General features: G+C 43.3%; 1 protein-coding gene across 5 annotated transcripts in view; it reads left to right on the top strand.

Moving 5' to 3' along the window:
• The window catches only part of PRKCQ (protein kinase C theta), a 67331-nt gene that overhangs the window by 41696 nt on the left and 5683 nt on the right, over positions 1 to 19952 (top strand). For 4 of the 5 annotated variants that reach the window (XM_074869713.1, XM_074869710.1, XM_074869711.1 and 1 more), the window contains exons 15-18: positions 8656 to 8747; positions 11095 to 11157; positions 14810 to 14948; positions 19231 to 19419. In XM_074869713.1, the coding sequence (XP_074725814.1) occupies positions 8656 to 8747; positions 11095 to 11157; positions 14810 to 14948; positions 19231 to 19419 (483 nt within the window). Of the gene's footprint in view, positions 1 to 8655; positions 8748 to 11094; positions 11158 to 14809; positions 14949 to 15834; positions 16218 to 19230; positions 19420 to 19952 lie in introns of those variants that run through there. The other variant, XM_074869714.1, reaches the window with a different exon arrangement.

The raw sequence follows: 19952 nt of genomic DNA, 5'->3' as shown, positions 1-19952 counted from the left end.
GCAAAACAGACTCAACTTGGGGAAATTAGCTTCATTTATTACCAATCAAATCAGAGTAGGATAATGAGAAATAAAAGCAAAATTTAAAAATACCTTCTCCTCGACTCCTCCCTTCTTCCTGGGCTCAACTTCACTCCTGATTTTCTCTACCTCCTCCCCACCAGCTGCGCAGGGAGATGGGGGAATGGGGAATGGGGGTTGCAGTCAGTTCATCTCACGTTGTTTCTGCCGCCTCTTCCTCCTCAGGGGGGGACTCCTCACACTCTTCCCCTGCCCCAGTGTGGGGTCCCTCCCACAGCAGACAGTCCTCCATGAACTTCTCCGGTGTGAGTCCTTCCCACAGGCTGCAGCTCTTCATGAACTGCTCCAGCATGGGTCCCTCCCATGGGTGCAGCCCTTCAGGAACAGACTGCTCCAGCTTGGGTCCCCCACGGGGTCACAAGTCCTGCCAGAAAACCTGCTCCAGAGTGGGCTCCTCTCTCCACAGGGCCACAGGTCCTGCCAGGAGCCTGCTCCAGCATGGGGTTCCCACAGGTCACATCCTCCTTTGGGCACATCCCCCTGCTCCAGCGTGGGGTCCTCCCCGGGCTGCAGGTGGAGATCTGCTCCCCCGTTACCCTCCCTGGGTGCAGGGCACAGCTGCCTCACCATGGGCTGCACCACAGGCTGCAGGGGAATCTCTGCTCCTGAAGCACCTCCTGCCCCTCCTTCTTCACTGACACTAGTGTCTTCAGGGTTGTTTCTCACATATATTCTCACTCCTCTCTCTGACTGCAACTGTTGTTGCGCAGCAACATTTTCTCCTTCTTAAATATGTTATCCCAGAGGCGCTACCACCATCGCTGATGGGCTCAGCCTTGGCCAGGGGTGGGTCCATCTTGGAGCCGGCTGGCATTGGCTTTGTTGGACACGAGGGAAGCTTCTAGCAGCTTCTCACAGAAGCCACACCAGTAGCCCTCCGCTATCAAAACCTTGCGATGCAAACCCAATACACCCCAACAAAAAGATGACAGACAAATGGAGTCATGTCAGCAGCCAGATTGGATTTACTGATCACTTAGGGAGGGACTGTGCTTCTAGCTGTAGCTGACGCAAGAAAAACCTGCAGAACGAAAAAGCAATGAGTGCCAGAAAAAAACATGGGTGCCAGGCTCAAACACCCAAGTGATCTTTTCCTACACTGTCTTATGGGCCACATTACAGTATTGTTCTCTTGACATATAGAAAGCATCTCCATCCATCTCATCCCAAGGCAAGATTGTCACTTTAAAGTTATTTGATCTCTTCATTTGCCCTCAAGTTTATAGACAAAGCTGGAATGTGGCTGCTCAGGCCAAAGTCACTCTGGGCTGTGACTGATTTCTAGCTTATGTTTTTCTCCTCTGACCTTTGCAAGCCAAGTGGCAATCGCTCAACGTGTGAAAGTCACTCAGAGCAGGAGAGCTGTGACAAGCCATGGGTAGTCTTTCACAGCTCAAAGGACAGCATGGTTCACTCATAATCTTTTGGAGCAATCATTTTAGAAGCCAGAGCATTGCTCTGTAGTCCCTCTCTGGACTTTAATATTGAAAACTTGAATTTTCAATTGAAATTTTTTTTTTTAAAGGTTTCACTGGGTAGATAAGTAGTTTCAAACAGAAGTGCATGTGTCAGTGCTGTTCTGAATCTCTAATGGTTTGACTCTCGAGGTTTCTGAGCTGCTTCAGGTACTCTGAAAAGGACAGTAAAAACAGGAATATTCCTATGCTCAGACAAGAACCTCAGTAGTCCCCATGTCTCCAGAGGGAAAAAAAGTCATATAATCTGTTGACAGTTCTCTGAGCTCTGGGATTAGTTTCTTCCTGGCCTCAACCCAGGTAATCAGTGAATACTGAAATATATAAAGCTTGACAGCCCTTCAGACAGGTTTTTGTAGGCACCAGGCACCTAATGCCCCTTTTTATTCCTGCAGAGGCCGAACGATCAGTGCTTTCGAAACTCAGAATACTTGTCATATTTTGCTACATGAGAATAAATTCAAACGCGTGTGGTTTTTTTCCTGATCTGTTTTTGAACTTGACTGTTTTATTTTACTGCAGTAATCTTTGCATCCAGATATTCAGCTGACATAATTATATGGTGTGAATTTTAACAACACGCTCAGAGAGTTATTCTGTTGTACTAGATTTAAAGGGATACTGTTATGTTAAAGAGGAGGAAAAACATGTTTATAATTCTGTGAAATCCCAAAATTAGTAATACCAAAACAGTGACTAGCATCCCAGTGCTTTTTACATTTCACTGATCTTCTGTGATAAAAATAGGCTTTCCCTTTTTGAAAGTCACTTTTGTTTCTAACTGTTTCTTTACTTCATTGACCAAATTCTTATTCACAGCCTTTACCTAAATGCAAATTAATTCCTGAGGCGTTTTGGCTTGTAGCACAAAATAGCAATACAGAAGACTGTCTCAAACCAAAAGAGAAGTTATCTTCATTGCAATTTAAAAGCAAATGTTACAGAAACAATTCTTTTCTGCTTTACTAATGTATGATATCTTTTCAAAGTCCTGGTGGTGAGCCATTTCACATGCTTTGTTGTTTTAATGTGCTTAATACTGACTTTAAAACCTCTTACATTGGCAGGAAGGAGAAAAGGATTGTTAATAAGGAGTGTGATCCTAATTTAAAAATTATTAGGCTCTGAAGTGTTTTCCATGAGTATTTTCAGGAGATTTCTCATTAAAATATCTCCTTGAAGGAAATTGCAATTCCTGCAAAATTTGCCAAAGGCTATTTCAGTTTTCTTCTATCTTTGTCTTACCTTTAGAGGGACAGGGCTGAATTATTTGACCTTAATCACAGCATGTAGGTTGGCACATGCACATTTCACACCCGTTTGGTGTTCAGCTCCACTGCCTGGCTGTCCCATGGACCTTGTGAGCAGCCCTGGATCAGGCCCACATGCCCTGTCCAAGCAATGCAGGATCTTCTCTGACCACAGCATGGCTGCAGGATGCTGATGCATTGCAGAAGTCACCCTCCGGGAAGGTGAGGTTGCAAGCCTTGACTTCCAGCACTGCTGAACCACTGAAGCACAACAAAAGACTGGACAGACTAAACTAAAGACACAACAAAAATCTTGGTCACAAGACGAGGTGTTCTGTGAGGTTAGACCAGATGTCTTTGTAGCCAGCATCCTAGTTTTGATATTGACCAGGAAGGAAGAGAGTACAGGACAACACAAGTGATTTTTCCCTTGTTCAAACCATTCAGTCATTTGGGAGACACAATCTTGAAGCTCCAGGGTTTCTAGGTGTCCATCCTAGTATTTTGGGGGAGATACATCAGCCTGGAAACATCCAATTCAAGGCTAGTTGGCCAAATTTGTACCAGCTGATGGAAAAGTTGGGAAAGAATTGGAAAGTTGAGGGAGGCTTTGGGGATTTTGCCTCTTGCAACCAGCAGACAGGAAAGCTGGCAAGGTCTCATTCAATCCTGGCCAAAATTTCAACATGGTTCAGTAGAAATAGCAGTGTCTCAGCAGAACTTTGGGATTTCAGCAAGGTTCTGCCAGAGAAGGTGTGAGCAGCTGTAATTATAACATCAAAAATACCAAGTCCTTACAAGACACTTCTAGGTGGTGTCAGTCCATGTGGTGTGAACAGGTGGAGTGTATTGGCAAGGAAAAGAGGGGGCCAACTCCCAGGCATGTTTTTTTTGAAGTGATAGATGATTGACATATTCAATACACATATTCTCATTGCCTTCCTGTTGTCCAGCTCTGAGGAAAATCAGCCCAAAGTGCATTCAGCTTTGCCTGAGATTTCTAAAAATCTGCAGTGTAGCTGCACTTTGTCCTGAAAAAAAGTTGACTTCTTAAAATAAAAACATTTTTCCCCTATTTTTCAGCTGATAAAATATTAATGTTTCATAAATTTAACTACTTTTTAAGTTCGGGTCTGGTGAATTTTTCTATCCCCAACTCTTCACAGAATTTTTTTTCTAGCCTTGAGAAAATTAGTCTCTTTCCAAGTTCCCACCCAATACTGATAGCGAAAGCCACGTCCTCTTGCAAGACAAGACTGACAGTAACTCGGTTTACCACTGCGAGTGATATAGTCTGCCTGCTCTGAGCTGTGAGGAAGGGTCCTGAGATCTCAGAACTCAAGTGAAAGGAGCTATTGCCAGCCATGTCTGCACCTTTATGTATACATATATATTTTGATATATGTGTATAAATATATTCATATGCTTTTACCAATTAGATGGGCACACAAAGCTAAGCATCCCAAATGAGCCGTTTAACATGCAGTCAAAAATACTGACAATGCAAAGATTAGATCAAAAAATAAATCGTGAGATCAGGGACTGGACTGAATGATTTGACAGCTGTAAGAAATGCTGCCATCTCCAGCAAACAGACCGATATTACACTAGAGGGGAAAAAAAGGTCTTTAAACCAGAGAACAAAATTAAACCTGGGGTTGCTCTAATCTGTAACAGACTGACTTTGCTTGTCCCTGGATGGTGCAGATAGCAATGTTAATACCTCCTGTGGTCTCCTACTAGCAAGGAGTGACCCTGCATTAGCTGTTCCTCATGAGAGTAGACACAATGAGGAGCATGTGCATTGCTTGCTTTCCCACTGGATGGGATGCTGTGATGGGATTGCAACACTCAGTGGGTGGTGTGGTGGAGAAGGGCTGAGAGGCCTTTTGCTCCCATCTATCCCATGAAATAAAATAGATCTGAAGCGTGGATGAGCACCCAGGCTGGGCTGGGCTGAGCTGCATGAAAATGTGAGACAAGAATCAGCTGCAGGAATTGCATGGTGTTAAACCTTTCTCTTGGCAAGGGACAACCTAATTCAATGGGCATGCAGTGGGGTTAGGTCACTGAATATGTGTTGTGGAGCCTTCTCCACATGGATCCATTTGCTGGGGTAACTGCTGTAAACAAGGGTAAAGCCACACTGTCCCGCAGCATTAATTTTTCCAATATTCATCCTCCTGGAAGCCCTGGGAAGAAGAAATTTTGCTTTTCAGTAAATGGTGTTAAATTGTGTATTTGTATGTATGCAAGTGCTTTCAAATGCAAAGAAAACAAAATCTGAAAATCTCTGCAGAAAAGTGCTCTGGAGGACTTCCAGCTGGTTTGAGGATTTTAAGAGCCTGTTATAGGATGTACCTTCAAAAGATCAGTTTAAATGCTGCTTGCTTTATACTCATTGTTTATAAAGTTGAAAGCATCTCTGATAGTGACTATTCATTCTCACAGCAGTTGCATGCAGAACAGAAGCAGGTTGGTTTAACTCTATCCCTGCCACGTCCTGGAGAAGCAGAGGGAGCAGGTGGCTCTGCAGAGCTCAGCTCAGCTCAGCACAGGCACTGAGGCAGTAATAGGGCAAGAAATTGAGTTCTTGCAGTAATCAAGTCCTTCAGCACCTGGCAAGATTGAGTTGACTAGGGAACCATGTTATTTTGTGTGCAGGATGCACACCTGTGTGTGTCTGGCTGTGTGTTGTACAACATCATGTTGTACGGTTCTGTTTGCTGTAGGAGCAGTGCTTTGTCCTCCCGCAGAGGGGTTTAACATGTTCCCTCTGCTGCAACAGAAAAGGCCCCTGGAAGATGATCTAGAAGTAGGGAATGACTGATATATGGACGTCCACAAGGCAACTAGTGCCAACTATCCTGGGGTAGTGTCCATCGCTGAGTGCAGGAAAAGCCTTTATGGTCCTCTTTGAGCTCTGTGGTTGTAAAAGATGGCCCCCAAGCTCTGCCGAGAGACCAGACCTGTTCTGTTGTGTGAGTCTGGAACCATGACCAGAAGTTTGACTTGAGTGTTTGCTACCCGAGGATGCTCTCACAGAGGGTCAGCAGTCATCTGTCATCTGTCTGCAAGGCAGACAGGTAGGGTGAAGGTGAGGGGCTCTTCCCTTCAGAGCTGTGTAGGTTCCATCACCAAGGAACAGCATTCCTGTTTGTTTGCTTAGCATCCCTGAGCTAGGACCATCATAGGGGATAAGGTCATGATAAAGTCATGCCATCCCAGCTGCCACATCTTGAGAAATAACCCCTTAGCCCACTCTTGCCTGCTTCAGGTGCTGTCAGACTTCCGAGCCTGGCAGTAGCAGACAGGAGCCATCAGATAAACTTTCCCAGGACAAGAGGAAGTGTAGGTTGGAGCCTGTCTGCAAACATGTCCTCTGTGCGCTTTTAACCCTTTAACCTCTAGCACAATGTTGAATTTTCAGTGGTTTCAAGCATGGGTTTTGCTGCTTCTCATTGTTAACATGTTCTAAGGCTCTGTAGATCTCAGGTTTGGGAAGATGTCTCCGATAATTTGTTGCATCTTGCACTGCTTGGTTAGATCTTGTTACTCGTAATGATGTACTTAAGGCTGATCAAGCAATTTTTCTCCATTGGCTGTTTCAGACAACTGACCTTTGTAAGAAACAAGGGGAACTTCCAAGTCTCAGATAAGAAAACTTAGAGTGTTGCCTCTTTCTTTTCAACAGCATTTATGTACCACTCTGTAGCACCTGGCAGACCATGAACTTCAGTATTAATCATGCCTAAGTTAGTCTTCAACTTCATAGCTTTAGACAGTGGAGCAAGAGTTCATATAATGATCTTTAGATGCCAGTTAATCTGAGAGGTAGCCCACATTTTCTTTCCTCAGATGGCAGAAGGGTGCTGCCAAAGTCCCCAGATTCAAGTTAGAGCCCCCAGTTCAATTAAATAGGTGCATCAGATGGTTGCTCAAATACATAAGCAAGCAGAGCACGACTGCTTGTTCTGCTGAATAAACATGGACTTCAAGTTATGCTTAAAGATGTGTGATGAGGTGGTGTCAAACTCAGTGGACTTTCCAGGGAAACCCAGGGGTTTTCTTCTTCCCAGTCCAGTGAAACTGAATCTGGCCCATTTGAAGACCCATGAGGTTTCTTCTGTCCCAGTGTGATATATGTGGCTGCTGGTCTGTTGTTGACTAAACCTCATCACCTCCCTGTGTACCTTCACAAAGAGCATCTGTTCAAGTGTTTTCCTGAACAGGCTCCTGAGCTCACATTGCTTCCAAGATTTATGCATTCCTATACTAAATTGCCCATCTCCACTTGGCCTTGTTGTTTAAACTGAATTGTGTACACAGATCTCTACAGATGCAAGACCTTCAAACTGAAAACCTGCACCCATTTGGTTTATTGGCAAAATTTGTATTCTTTCCCTGGGAGGCCAGATCTGGCCCTGTGCTTGTTGGATGACAGGTGGGGTTTCCAGCCAGACGTCCATTTAAATAAGAGTACTGTAATTAAAAGGATCTGGCTAAAGAAATTGCACAAATTAGAGCAGACAGCTGTTATTTGAAAAGAACACACACTGTTGTTTTTTTTAAATAGCCAGCTCTTGGCTTGCTGCCAGACATGCTTACATTAGATCTTATGGATAAAAATCTTGCTTCAACTGTTAAAAATATAAGTGAAAAGAACTATATTTTCCACCCCAAAAAAGTGTGATGGGGAATAGGCAACGAAGGGAACATATTCATAAACTTTAGCATAGCCTGGAGATGACTAACTTCAGATGAATACAGAACAGAGAGAGGTTTCTGTGAAAAAGAAATACTGCATCCATTTTATTTTATTCATGCATTTATGCACAAAAACTCAGATTCCTGAAACAGAATTTTAAACTGGGAACATAACTCATTGCACAGATACTCTTCTTCCAGAAAAAAGTGCCCCTCCTTCTTTGTAGGTACAATTCAATGTGGAAGGGATTGGTCTGAATCAGCCTCCAGCTTCTGCGGGGGCCTGGTGGTGAAGTTAGGGCTGATGAAGCAGCAAGGGGATCAGTGTGGCATACATCAAGGGTTGGAAAGGAAACCCTGGTGATCAGTTCTGCTCTTTATTCAATACAGAGATTCCCCCCATCATTTCTATGTACCAGGAGGAGAGTTTTCCACTGCCTTGGTTGAAAGACTGATGGTCACATGCAATCAGTCTCCAGGCTTCTCTGACATGCGAGCACTCAATGGGCATCCAGAAATATGATTAATTCATGAATCTTCCCACTAGCAAGTTACATCTTGCCTTGTTTAATAGAGCAGCTTTCAGGCTTAAAATCAAGCTCACGCTTAAAACAGGTTGCAACATCTGGCCAGTGTCTCTGATAACTTGGAAGTTCAGACCCATGTGCCTCCACTAAAGATGTGCAGGAATGCAGGTAGCACCAGCTTGAGATCAGTCCACTGGATGGATAATGTCCTGGGGTGGGAACCAGAGGAGATCTGGGATTTAATTCTGCCTCTTCCACTACTCCCCCAGGAAGCTTGTCCATCTGTCCTTCTCTTACACAGGCACTGTAGAGTTACTCATCCCCTTCTAGTGAGCCTTGAGGTCTGCTGATAAAAATCAATGGCACCAGCTGGTTATTAAGTGGATTTGCAATGTCTGCTAATGCTGTTTATACAAATCAGAGCAGAGAGGGTGAGTATGGGCTTAGACAACAAAGAGGAGAAATGAGAAATCTGAAAAAGAAACCGCTTTCTTTCCAAAACCCTCGCTGTAACCTTTTCCTTCCTCTTTTCGAGTGCTTTCTGGGTGGGTTTGGTTTTTTTACTTTTCTCTTGCCCTTCCTCACCCCTTACTGTGATCTTGTCTCATTCTCTAGGAAAACCTCTTTTTTGTGATGGAATACCTCAATGGAGGAGACCTCATGTTCCATATCCAGAGTTGTCATAAGTTCGACCTTCCCAGAGCAACGTAAGATGTTATTATTACCTTCTGGCTTGCAGGTTGCACACATGGTAGAAGCAAATACAGCAGCTGCAGATGCCAGGGAGATTGATTTTATTCTCAGCTCTGCTACTGCCCTGTAGAGGAAACCTTGGGCAAATCATTTGACCTCTCTGCACCTTACCCAGCTGCAAAGGGGGCATAATGCTTGCGTTGGAAGCAGAATCACTGTCTATCCCAGCTCTCTCCAAATGGAACAAAACAGATGTGCAGGTCATCACCCCACCTCGATGATGGGCTTGGAGCAAGTAACCTCTCCCTGTCCTTTTTCCCCTCCCACAGAAGGCTTTTTAGAGCCCGTCCACACAGCTGATTTCAGTCAGATGTGACCTTGCTCTGCATTCTTGGTCAATGAGGAAATGTATTTCTCTCTGGAAGCATTACAGATGCTAGTGCATCCTTGTCACCATTGCATCTGCCTGCAGGCTTATCCTTTAGCCTGCAAACCAGGGACCTCCTTCTAGCCTGTGACCTGACTCCTGTATTTTGTGCTACCCTCAGCATAGTCCCACAAACATTTGTTCAGATCCGAGAGCTGAGCTGGATAGATTAGTCCCCTTCCCAGGACTGCCGTCCCTCAAACAGAGAGGAGTTGCAGAGGGACCATTCAATCCAGCTGAGACCTTACCTCTGGAAGTGCCTCCACTGTCTAGAAGCACCCCTGAGCATGCCTAAGATCTTATTTACATGGTCCATGGGTGAAGGTAATTTTAAAGCAACCTGCAGGTGTCTGTTGTGAATTCAGCAGCCCTGAGGTTGCTCTTTGCTGCACTCATTGAGTTCTTGCTCAGCCCATAATTGGAGGCCCAACCTCCAATGGACATTGCAGGACCCAACCTTCACCCCAGATTTACCACCATCAAAGAAATCCCACAGATGCATTTTTGGCCTTCTGTGGAACCAAATGTCTTGTTCTTTACAACACTGGGTGGCCTGTAGCCAAGCTGCAGGACCTGCTTAAGCTGAAGGTTCCCGGTCCAGTGATCAGAGGTGTAGCTGTTGTTTGTTAGAAGTAATGGGATTTTCCCTTTTCCCCTTTCAGGTTCAAGGAGGGGTGGGGAAAGAGATAAAACCTATCAAAAGTGCAGAAGGTAAATTTAAACAAAAAATTAATACGCCAACAGAGAATTAAAAATTTATTTAGCTTTGATTAAAGTAAATAGAAGAATTAGAATAAATGAAAGGTGCTTTTAATCCTCTGCAAGCAAAAGGTATTTTGAAAGTCAATATTGAAACGACCATAGGAATTAATTTTTATTTAAGAATTTTTTTAAAAAATGCATTTAAATCGGTGTTTAATTTGATGGTTTTTTCAAAAGCATTTCAATCTCCAGAATTAAGGGCCCATGCATTGAAGACTGAAGGAGCAGAGCTGTATAACACTGGAGGGGCATACAATCCTGAGATTACATTCCCTTCTGGGAGGGCACTTTCATTGTGTGACGGTGTTTCAGTCTTACGCTGCCTCTTTGCAACAGAATGTGGTGTTGTCCTTTAGACAGGAATGTGTTCAGAAGAAAGATCTCAAACTTGAAAAGATGCTGGAGAAAGGCCACCAAGCTACTAGATATTTCATATCTTGGATGAAATCTCAAAAGCAAGTCATAAACCTGAGCAGTGAAGAGGTCTGTTTGACAAGCCAAGGAGCCTGCCTGTTGTCCCCAAACCCAGTTGCCCACCTGCTTGTCCCATTGCTGGGACCACTCCACTCTTTGTGCAGCAGCTACTGAACATGGCAGATTATAGCTGCTCTGTTGAGTTTTGAGGCATTAACTATAATTTGCAGTTTACATTCTGGTGCATCGCTGTAACTCACTGATTTATTTTAAATATGTAAGTAAGGGAGAGGCACAGACACCACCCACTCTGCCTTCCTTGCAGCAGGGACTGTATCTTGAGGCAGGGTAGGCAGTAGGAGCTGGGTGGTGGTTTTTTGCTCCGCAACTGATCTGGAGATCCTTGGGCACTGAAGGACATGTCCTCAGAGTCAGTTATGTATAAAAAAATGCATCTAGCCATGCAGTGTGGCTTCCAAATCCCTGAAGATGAGCAGGCTTCAAATCCCTACCATTTCACAAAGTGGTCTCAGTGGGAGTTGGGCTGCTAGCCATGTGGCATGCTTTTGGGAATCTCACATCATCCAATCAGTTACCTGTAAAATCCAGCTACCCCAAGCCTTCTGGAGACACTCCAAGCCTTCTGGGAACTTAATGAAATTTTGGCTCCTGTGGAGACAAAGTTTCCATCTTTTTGAGTCTAGTTGAAAGTGCCTGTTGGGAAGCATCGGTTCTAACTTGTGCCTTCTGTCACTCAGGTTTTATGCTGCTGAAATCATATGTGGGCTCCAGTTCCTCCATTCCAAGGGCATAATATACAGGTAATTTTACTCTTTAGTGTCTAATATGTTAAAATTTTCTGCTTTCCCTGCAAGCACTAATGGTAACTCAGAGATTTTTACTTGGTATTATACTAGTATTGCATTTCAATGCAGATTTCCTTTTTACAGAGTCTGGCTAGTTTATTTTGAAGAGGTAACGTAGAAAAGGCAGTTTTGAGCCCTTTTTGAGAATCCAGTCGTATTTCACTTAACATTAGAACAAGTCGTTTTATTCATTTACACTGAATTGTTCATATAGCACCCAGCATAGGCACCCGGTTTAAGCTTTCTATGTATGAAGGTATATAAGGTCAAGTTAGCCATGAAAAATTTGGTATTTCTGCTGTGATGGTTACCCTGGGACAGTGGTGACAAGCTCATCCCAAGTAACAACATCAGGGAGACAGTGATATACCTTAATTTTGGGGTTACTAACAGGTCTGCTGTGCACAGTTCCATGTGGAGATGGGATTCATCTCACCTACCACCACGAGTCTGAGCTAGCCACCTGAGCTTTTCTTGTAGTAAGCAGAGAGGAGTGGGCTTTTTTAGGTTCATCAAACCTGTGTTAGAGTGTGTATGAGAAGTGCCCGTTTCTACCATCAGTCTCTACAGGGAGCCAGTGGGGACTAGGTGGGACACTGCAGGCAGCTGCACTCAGACAGAAAAGTCTTCTCCCAAAGTTACTAGTATGACCTTAGTCCACAATGCATCAGTCTAACAAATCCTGAGGAGAAGAAATCCTCTATTACAAAACTGCCCATTCCAGCTTCTGTTTGATGTCCCTAGGAGCTTCAAAATTATTCACGGATGTTTTGATCTAATGCTCAAGCATTGTGCTTCAGACCTATAAAAAAGGACAGAGACAAGATGGGAGCAAGAAGGGCTGCAGGAATCAGGCCACAGTCTGCTTTCCCATGGACAAAAGTAGGAACTGAATTTCTGGGGAGCTCTAGTCCAGCTCATCTTCATGGCAAAAGTTAGTTACTACATTGCAGCCTTCTGTAAAAGCAGGAAGCAAATAGCTTGTTGTAAACAAATGAAAAGCTCACTAAAGCAACGATGTTTGCTGAAACCAAAATGAGATTATTTCAATGTTTGTCATGTAGTGTGAACATTAGAACAAATGCTAAAAGTGAATGGCTTGTTTATAATCCACTCTCCCATTAAAACGCAAGCTTTGATTCATATAAGCTCGCCTTATTATTTCTTATTAGTACTCACGTGGGAGCCATTTATAGTTTTTATTGACCAATGATGGCGATTGCGTAAACATGAGATCAATATACACGGCATTAAGCTAAGATGATCTCTGGGGTCTCAGCAAGTTTCTGGTTCTAATTGTTGTTCTGCATGACTGAAAGGAAACATTTTTTGAAGCCCAAACCACTTTAAAATTTTTGAAGCCCAAACCACTTAGCCATGTCTGTCATTTTTACTCAGACTTCTCAGAAAAGTTGATTAAAAATATCTGCAGGATATTGTGAGTTTGTGGCAGGACTGTTAATGCTGACATTTTGTTTCTAACTCACATTTTTATTTGGAATTGCTATGCCAGTGGTGTGTCAGGGTTTGGGATCCATTTCCTCATAAAAGGAGAGAGATGTTTAGAGTCTGGAGCCTTGGGAAACGTGGGCAAATTGGGATAGCTAGACACTGGGTAGCATGGTGATAAGAAGAAATAGGTCATTCCCAGTAGTCGGTGCCACATTACTTTGGATATCAAGCTTTGAGAGAAAAGTTTTAACCAGTCCTACTCCTTTTTCCTTTTTTTTTTATTGAAGACAATGACAACAAGGTCAGTTGAGAATGCACAACCATCAGTATCTCAGTCAGAGCTAACTAAGCACTTAGGAAAGTGAATAGAAATCATTTTTGAAACTACTTCACTTGCGATGTAGTAAGAATAATGAATCCAGCTGTTCTGTCTCACGCACCCACATTTGGAAATGTTGGCTTAAATTTTAATGAATGAGCTGAGGTGTTTTTGGCAGAAACTCCAATCCCTGGAGCCAGTGAGTTTGAGACTCATCAAAATAATGAAAGTGAACTGTAGGTGATGGGTTTTTTGTTTTGCTTCGATCTACCAGATGAATAAAAGCAGTGCTGGCAGCCAGAGACTGATCTCAATGGTGTAACTAAAATAAGTCATTCCAGCTGGAAATTGTGACAACATGAGTGTCTGTCACTTGGAAGGCAAATGTCTTGGTTGTCTCTATATTTCTTTTTGATTGATGACTCCCACTTTTTCTTGGGCCATATTCTAGCAGCAACAAACAATTGCCCCATGACAGTAACTTAGTGTGTAGACACTACGAGGTCCCCCACCCTGACTGGGACCTGGCCGAAGCAAGATGAGGAGCTTTGCACAAAAGGAGGCTAAACAGCCATCTTTCCTGCAATTGTAGGTGATCATCTCAGGACCATCATGCATTAGAAATTACCATCTTTGAGGAAGTCAAAGCCATTTCTGAAAAAAAGACACATTGTAAAACAGTCGTGACCAGGAGGGGAGCTGTATAGCAGCCTTGTGGTTAGGACTCTTGTCTGAGATATGAAAAATGTGTGTAGGCTGTGAATCAGCAGAGGTTGCAAAAGACCAATTGTATGCTCAGCTGTGGGCACAAGCAAATGTTGTATGGGAGTGCTTTGGGAGCCCTAAAAAGGAGCAGTGATTGATAGCAAAGGATAGGCAGTGCAGAAACGTGGGTGCTCTGAGGCCAGGTAACCCAAATTGTACCTACATCCCAGGTGAAGCACAGCATCGCTGATCCAAACATTTCTGTGAATCATTTTTTTCAATGAAAAGCAAAACTTTTAGGTAAGATAAAACAGTTTAAGATAGAAGCCATACCAGCTTTCCTTTCTTTCTGCCTTTTTCTTTCTTTACGTGCTTTTCTCTCCTTTCAGAGAATGTTCCCACATGAGGACCTCTTTGTTCTCTGTCAATGGCCATGATTCATCAGCTCACTTGCTTTTATTTCCTTCTGCATCCATTTCTGTATTTTTCTCTCTCTGGACTCTTTGCTTCCCACGGTACCTCAGAGCCTGAAACCTCTGACAACAGCTTGGCAGCTATGTGTGAAGGGCTTTGTAAATCCCTGGGGCTCAGAGAGTGCAGCCCAGCAGTGAAAAGGTGGTGGGTGTTCTGCTGATGTCTGGGATTATTCTGACCCTCTGCAAGCCATGCAGGGCTTGTGGATCCTTACCTCTTCCAACATCTGTAGAGCCTGCACCAGGAGGGAGATCTTGCAGCAGCTTCATAGAGAGTACTGAGACTCCCAGGGAAGGAGAAAGTGAGCTGGTCCCTTCTTGCTCACCTTCTCCAGGCTGTGTTAGGGCAGAAGCACCAGCTGGTGCAAAGCCCCTTTTAGCCTCACTATTCTGATCCTCGAAGGAGGCAGCGTTTAGAAGACATCTTGGGCAAAGTCTTCTCCAGCAAATGAATCATTGCTGGGACAGGAGGAATGAGGAAGAGGGATATTGAAGTCCAAGAGAGCGGCTCCTCATTCATCCCTCAGCCTTCCTTTGTGATTGCAACATGTAGGCACTACATAGAGACAGATAGCAAGTTAATAAGTATAACCTGCTAAAATAACTTGTGTGGCTCTGTAACACCTTAAAGGAGTGGTTTCTTTCTCTTCCTTCACAGGGACTTGAAGCTAGACAATGTCCTCTTGGACAATGAGGGGCACATCAAAATTGCTGACTTTGGGATGTGCAAGGAGAACATGTTTGGAGATGCAAAGACAAGTACTTTCTGTGGCACTCCTGACTATATTGCTCCTGAGGTAGGTGTGGGATCCAAGGAGGTCAGCGAGCTGCTGTGGGACAGAGAGCGTGTCTTAAGACATGACTGCCAGTCAGTGGTGGAGGGTGCGAAGAGTAATAACCTACCTTTGAGCAGTTCCAGGCTAGAAACTGGGTTTCAGTTTGATTCAGAGTCTGTGTTGCTGTCTGGCATTGCATATTTTTGTGGCTAATTCATTTTTTGTGCAAATGGGCCTGGGAAGCAAGTGGTGCTTGGCTTAACCTAGAAATGAAATGCTTAATGGAAATCCAGTTTGGGGCATGGCAGAAGAAGGTCCAAGAGGTACATCCTGCAATTCAGGGACAGAAACAGCACGAGGCATGGGAAGCATGTTCCCTACTTAGCTAACAGTAGGCTTCTGTGGCTGTACAGGCTCATTGATAGCTGGTAGGGAGCTATGAGCATTTCTAAAGGATGATGTTCATCACAACCTAAAAGAAAAAATAGAGAAACATAGGACAAAATGCTCACCTGGAGCTGATTCTCCCTTCTCATTGATTAACCTCCTTTTAGATAGAGAAGAGAAGCTGAGTCCGCTATAAAGCAGAGACTGGGCTTCATCTTCCCTCTGGGATATGCTCTGATGCTTGAATAGGGATGACACCCATAAGCTTGGACTTCTCTTTTACTCAGACAGGTTCCAAGCCGGCTGCAAACACAGCCTGCATCACGAGCATCCTCCCAGAGCTGAATAAGGCACTATATGCTCTGAAAAAGCCCTGCCATCAGGAGCATAACCTTAAAACTGAACACAGGCTTGAAGTTCTGTCTGGATAAAAAACAACCAATAGCTGCTTGTAAAAGGGATGGAGATGCATAAACACAAGAGTGGTCGTACATCCTGATTTTTCCTCTCTAAATGCCAGCAGTCAGAGAAGACGTGTTGGTGTCTGGAGGACAGCTGGGACCCGACCTGCTAACTCTGGGCTCTGGACTACCTGCTTCTCTGCTTTGGCTGTGCATGGTGCCAGAGCACCTCATGTCACTGCATGAATCCATCCCTGGAGGACATGCCTCCACAAGTTGCCTCCTGGTGAAGAAGGCTCTAAAGCTATGATGATGGAGTTGTATCAGGGCTAGGATGTGCTTGAACTAACAAGGGCAAGGCAGAGCTTGTAGATTGTGTTAAGGTCCTGGTCTGTCCTCTTGCCTCAGGAAGGCTAGGCCAGACAGTCTGTAAGTTCCATGCAAAAACATACCAACAGTTCCTCTTCTTGTTCTGCAGTTGATATCTACTGATAATTAGTGGATAAAAGCTGAACCTGGCTTCCATGTGCCCATGCAATAAAACTGAGTGGTCACAGGCACCAGACTTCAGCTTGCCCATAGTGAGATCCTTTGCCCTTCCCCTTATTTCTTTCCATTTTTCCCCAGACAGAAATTTGTGGGGTGTTTTTTTTTTTTTCCTAATATATTTAGATATTTTGGACTAGATCCCTCCAGAAAAGAGAAAGCTCCCTTAACCTGGTGGCTTCACACAATGATAGATCTTACTATGGAGAGGCTTTGACTAATTAGGTCGCAAATTGGAGCCAAAGAAAACATTTTTCAGCTCAGAGAAGAACCTACGAATCATCCATGCATCATGTCCAACATCACTCTGGAATCCATTTATTTGTCTTTCAAGATCCCATTTCCTGATTTTAGTGTTTTCATGATGGATATTGGTACTTTCCAAATAGCTTTTAAAGCTTTTGGTTTTTTTCTCCTCCACTATAATTCATTGATCTTTTACTGTGCACCAAGGGCTCAATTCTGATCTAGGTTGCACCACTGCTGACACAAGGGCTGGTATCTTCAAATCAATTGGATTTGTATTGCCTAAGATCAGGTACAAGTGTGCTCTGCAGTCAAGCTGCAATTGTCTTTTATTCTACTTCAATATGCTTTTATTTAAAAAAAAAAAAAAGCTATTTTCTGATCCTAAAAAAAAGAGAGCCAAGTGATAATCCATTAGCTGTTATTTTATTTCATAGAAAAGAGAAAGACTAAAATATAAAATAGCTCAGAGTTTTATTTCTGCACCATCATTTATTTTAGACATTCAACGAGTGCATATAAAACATTTTACCTCTTAAATTGAAAGCACTGCTAGAGTTTATGGATCACCTCTCCCGCCAGAGGCAGGAGCACTGGACTTTTTGTCAGTATTTCAATGCAGCTGCTAGCACTGTAATTTGTTACAGACCATGCACCTTGGCTACAGCCGTGCAAATAAAAGGGCTTTAGGTCACTAGACAAGCGATTTTTTCATTTCAAAAAATATTTGACAAAAAAAAAATACTTAACCTGAAATGAAATTGCCGAGTTTATTTATTTTTTCCAGAGAATTGCAAAACTAATAAATCTTTTCTTTGACTGCCATAAAACATTTAATTTCATTTTCCAGACATTTTATACTTTAAAAGTGAAAGCCTTATAAAAATAATGTGTCTTTTCAGAAGGAAAGGTTGGGATGATTTTGTTTATAAATGATCCAGAAAAAATATTTTAGGGAGTCCTGCTGATTCCTTTTTTTGGCTCTGAGTGAAACACATTGTATATATTGCGTCTTATAATCAAATAGCTTTTTTGTCTTTTTTGCATCTCCTTTTTTGGTGTTTTTGGAGACAGATGTGCTAGTCATGAGCACTCTACATCAGCTTGGGTTTAGACTTCTGATATTAAGGTCTTGCTTTGCTAGATGCCACAGGTACGTAAGAGGGGGATACTTCTCACCTAATGTGAGAAAGTTCATCTAAAAATGAAGCATTAGATGGCACTTCACAGTGTTGTAGAAGGACAATCAACCCAGAAGACAAGTCATCCCTTCCTATCTTAGGTGTGTAAGTCAGTTAAGTCACCATTTTCCCTCCACTGACTGTAGAGAGACTCTGGATAACTAAATTAATAAGATACATAACTTTTAGGCAATAAGATGAATCTGGGCCCAAGTGGCAATTTTCAACCAATGAAGACAAGGTGTGAAAACAGTCAAATTACTCACCCACTTCTGCTGTACGTCAGAACCAGCAGTAAAGATCACCTCTCTAAACCATAATTTTTCAACTATCAGCAGTTTCATATGTACTGATCTGGATAGTTGTTTTCACTGGTTTTAAGCCATCTCCAGGGCTTGTCATTGATTGTAGCTATAGTATAGAGGATCACACTGCAACCAACCTCTGGGCTCAAGAGTAAAGAAAGATTGTGCCTTAAAATGAGGTATTCCCCTCTCCATCTCTAAAATCCTGATAAGGATCCTAGACATCATCATTATGACATGTACCTTTAGACATATGCAATGTAAATATCTATATATAGATATATATATAAAGGAGAGGGGGTTATTTTACAGCAGGTAAATATTAAGATAGATGTCTAAAATTGGGATTAATTCTCTTCCTTGACTATAAAGGGAGCTAATGATAACTGGTTGAGCTCTAGGTATCTCCATAACAGATATCTAAAGGCAAGTGAGATTAATTTTGCTTCCTCAGAGGGGAAATTTGAGAACTTGGTGATGTCTGGCCAAGTTTGTAGGGGAAGAAAATGCCACATCCCTTCTTAGGGAAGATCATCACTCCAGCTGACCCTCCCTGGCCCCCACACACTGGGTGTAGCCTTCACTTTATAGCTGACACAGAAAGGCGCAAACCAATGAACTGACTGAGGGCAAATTCCCATTCCTCTACCTATAACTCAAGAGGTCTCAAGAGGACAGACCAGCAACTGCTTTCTCATGTTTTTCCTGGGGCAGATTTTGCTGGGATAGATTCACACCATTTCGACTGACTGATAGACCTAAAGTACCCTTACACTGCCACACTTGTAATTTTAAAGTACAGTCTGTGTGAGTTAAATCAGTCCCAAAATGCTAATGGCTAACCATTTTTCTTCTTGGACTTCACAAGCCTGATTTGAACCCCTGGGATAACTTGGAGAGCAGGCAAAAGATGGCTTGCCTCACTTTTTATGTTTGAGATCTCTCTGGCAGCCAAGGATTTGTTCAAGTAAATGAAGAGCTACATGCAACCTGTTACCTGTAGTGCAAAGGACTGTTCTGGCACCCAGACGTGGCCGTAACTTGGAGCTCCTCAAACCACAGCCTCTGCACCACTGGCAGATGCTCTGGCTCGTGCTGCAGGCAGGGGAAAGCACCTCTGCTATCCCACTCAGTCCAAAGTGGCTGTTGAAAGATCAGGGTCTGGCCACCCTTCTGAAGTTGAAATACTCATGTCAGACATTTTGCATCTGTCTTTGTCACTCCTCTCTTTGGGCAGATATTGCTAGGGCAGAAGTACAACACCTCCGTTGACTGGTGGTCCTTTGGTGTCCTCCTGTATGAGATGCTTATTGGCCAGTCTCCTTTCCATGGCCAAGATGAAGAGGAGCTTTTCCAGTCTATCCGTATGGATAACCCGTTCTACCCTCGCTGGCTCGACAAGGATGCAAAAGACATTTTGGTGAAGGTAAGAATTACCACACATTGAACAAAAGTCCTTTTGCCAGAAATGTCATCTTTGATTTGTACATCTGCAGCTGTTGTTCAGAGAAAAAAAATCAGTGTGATAGGACCACTTTCTTGTCTGTGAACCTCAAAGCACACCTGATCTAAGTCATAAGGCCATCTTTGTGTCTTCTTTCTCCTGAGTTGCGATGATGGCTCCTCACATAACATAAGTAGGGTCACAGGGTACCAGATAACAACAGAGATCAATTTCTTTGCAGAGCAGTCCCTAAGGTGCAAGGCATGTTAACTCCTAGAAAAAATATTCTGCCAGACTTCAAGCTAAGAGTTACAGTGACTTTCTTGATAATTATGGCTTTGAAGCAGTTCTTGTGCCTCAGAACTATGAGGACATCTAGGGTAGATTGGTTTGGTGTTCAGCTTGATTTTCAGTAGAGAATATTTTGCATCTTTGCACTGAGCTAAAGAGCAGGAAAACAAAGCCTGAGCTGTGTCCTGAAGTGGTGTGGCTACTCAAGATAGTAGCACCATGTC

The sequence above is a fragment of the Strix uralensis genome, chromosome 5 (assembly GCF_047716275.1).
Source record: "Strix uralensis isolate ZFMK-TIS-50842 chromosome 5, bStrUra1, whole genome shotgun sequence".
NCBI lineage: Eukaryota > Metazoa > Chordata > Aves > Strigiformes > Strigidae > Strix > Strix uralensis.
Note: the sequence above shows the minus strand (reverse complement) of the source record. Positions and strands in the feature narration are given on the sequence as shown.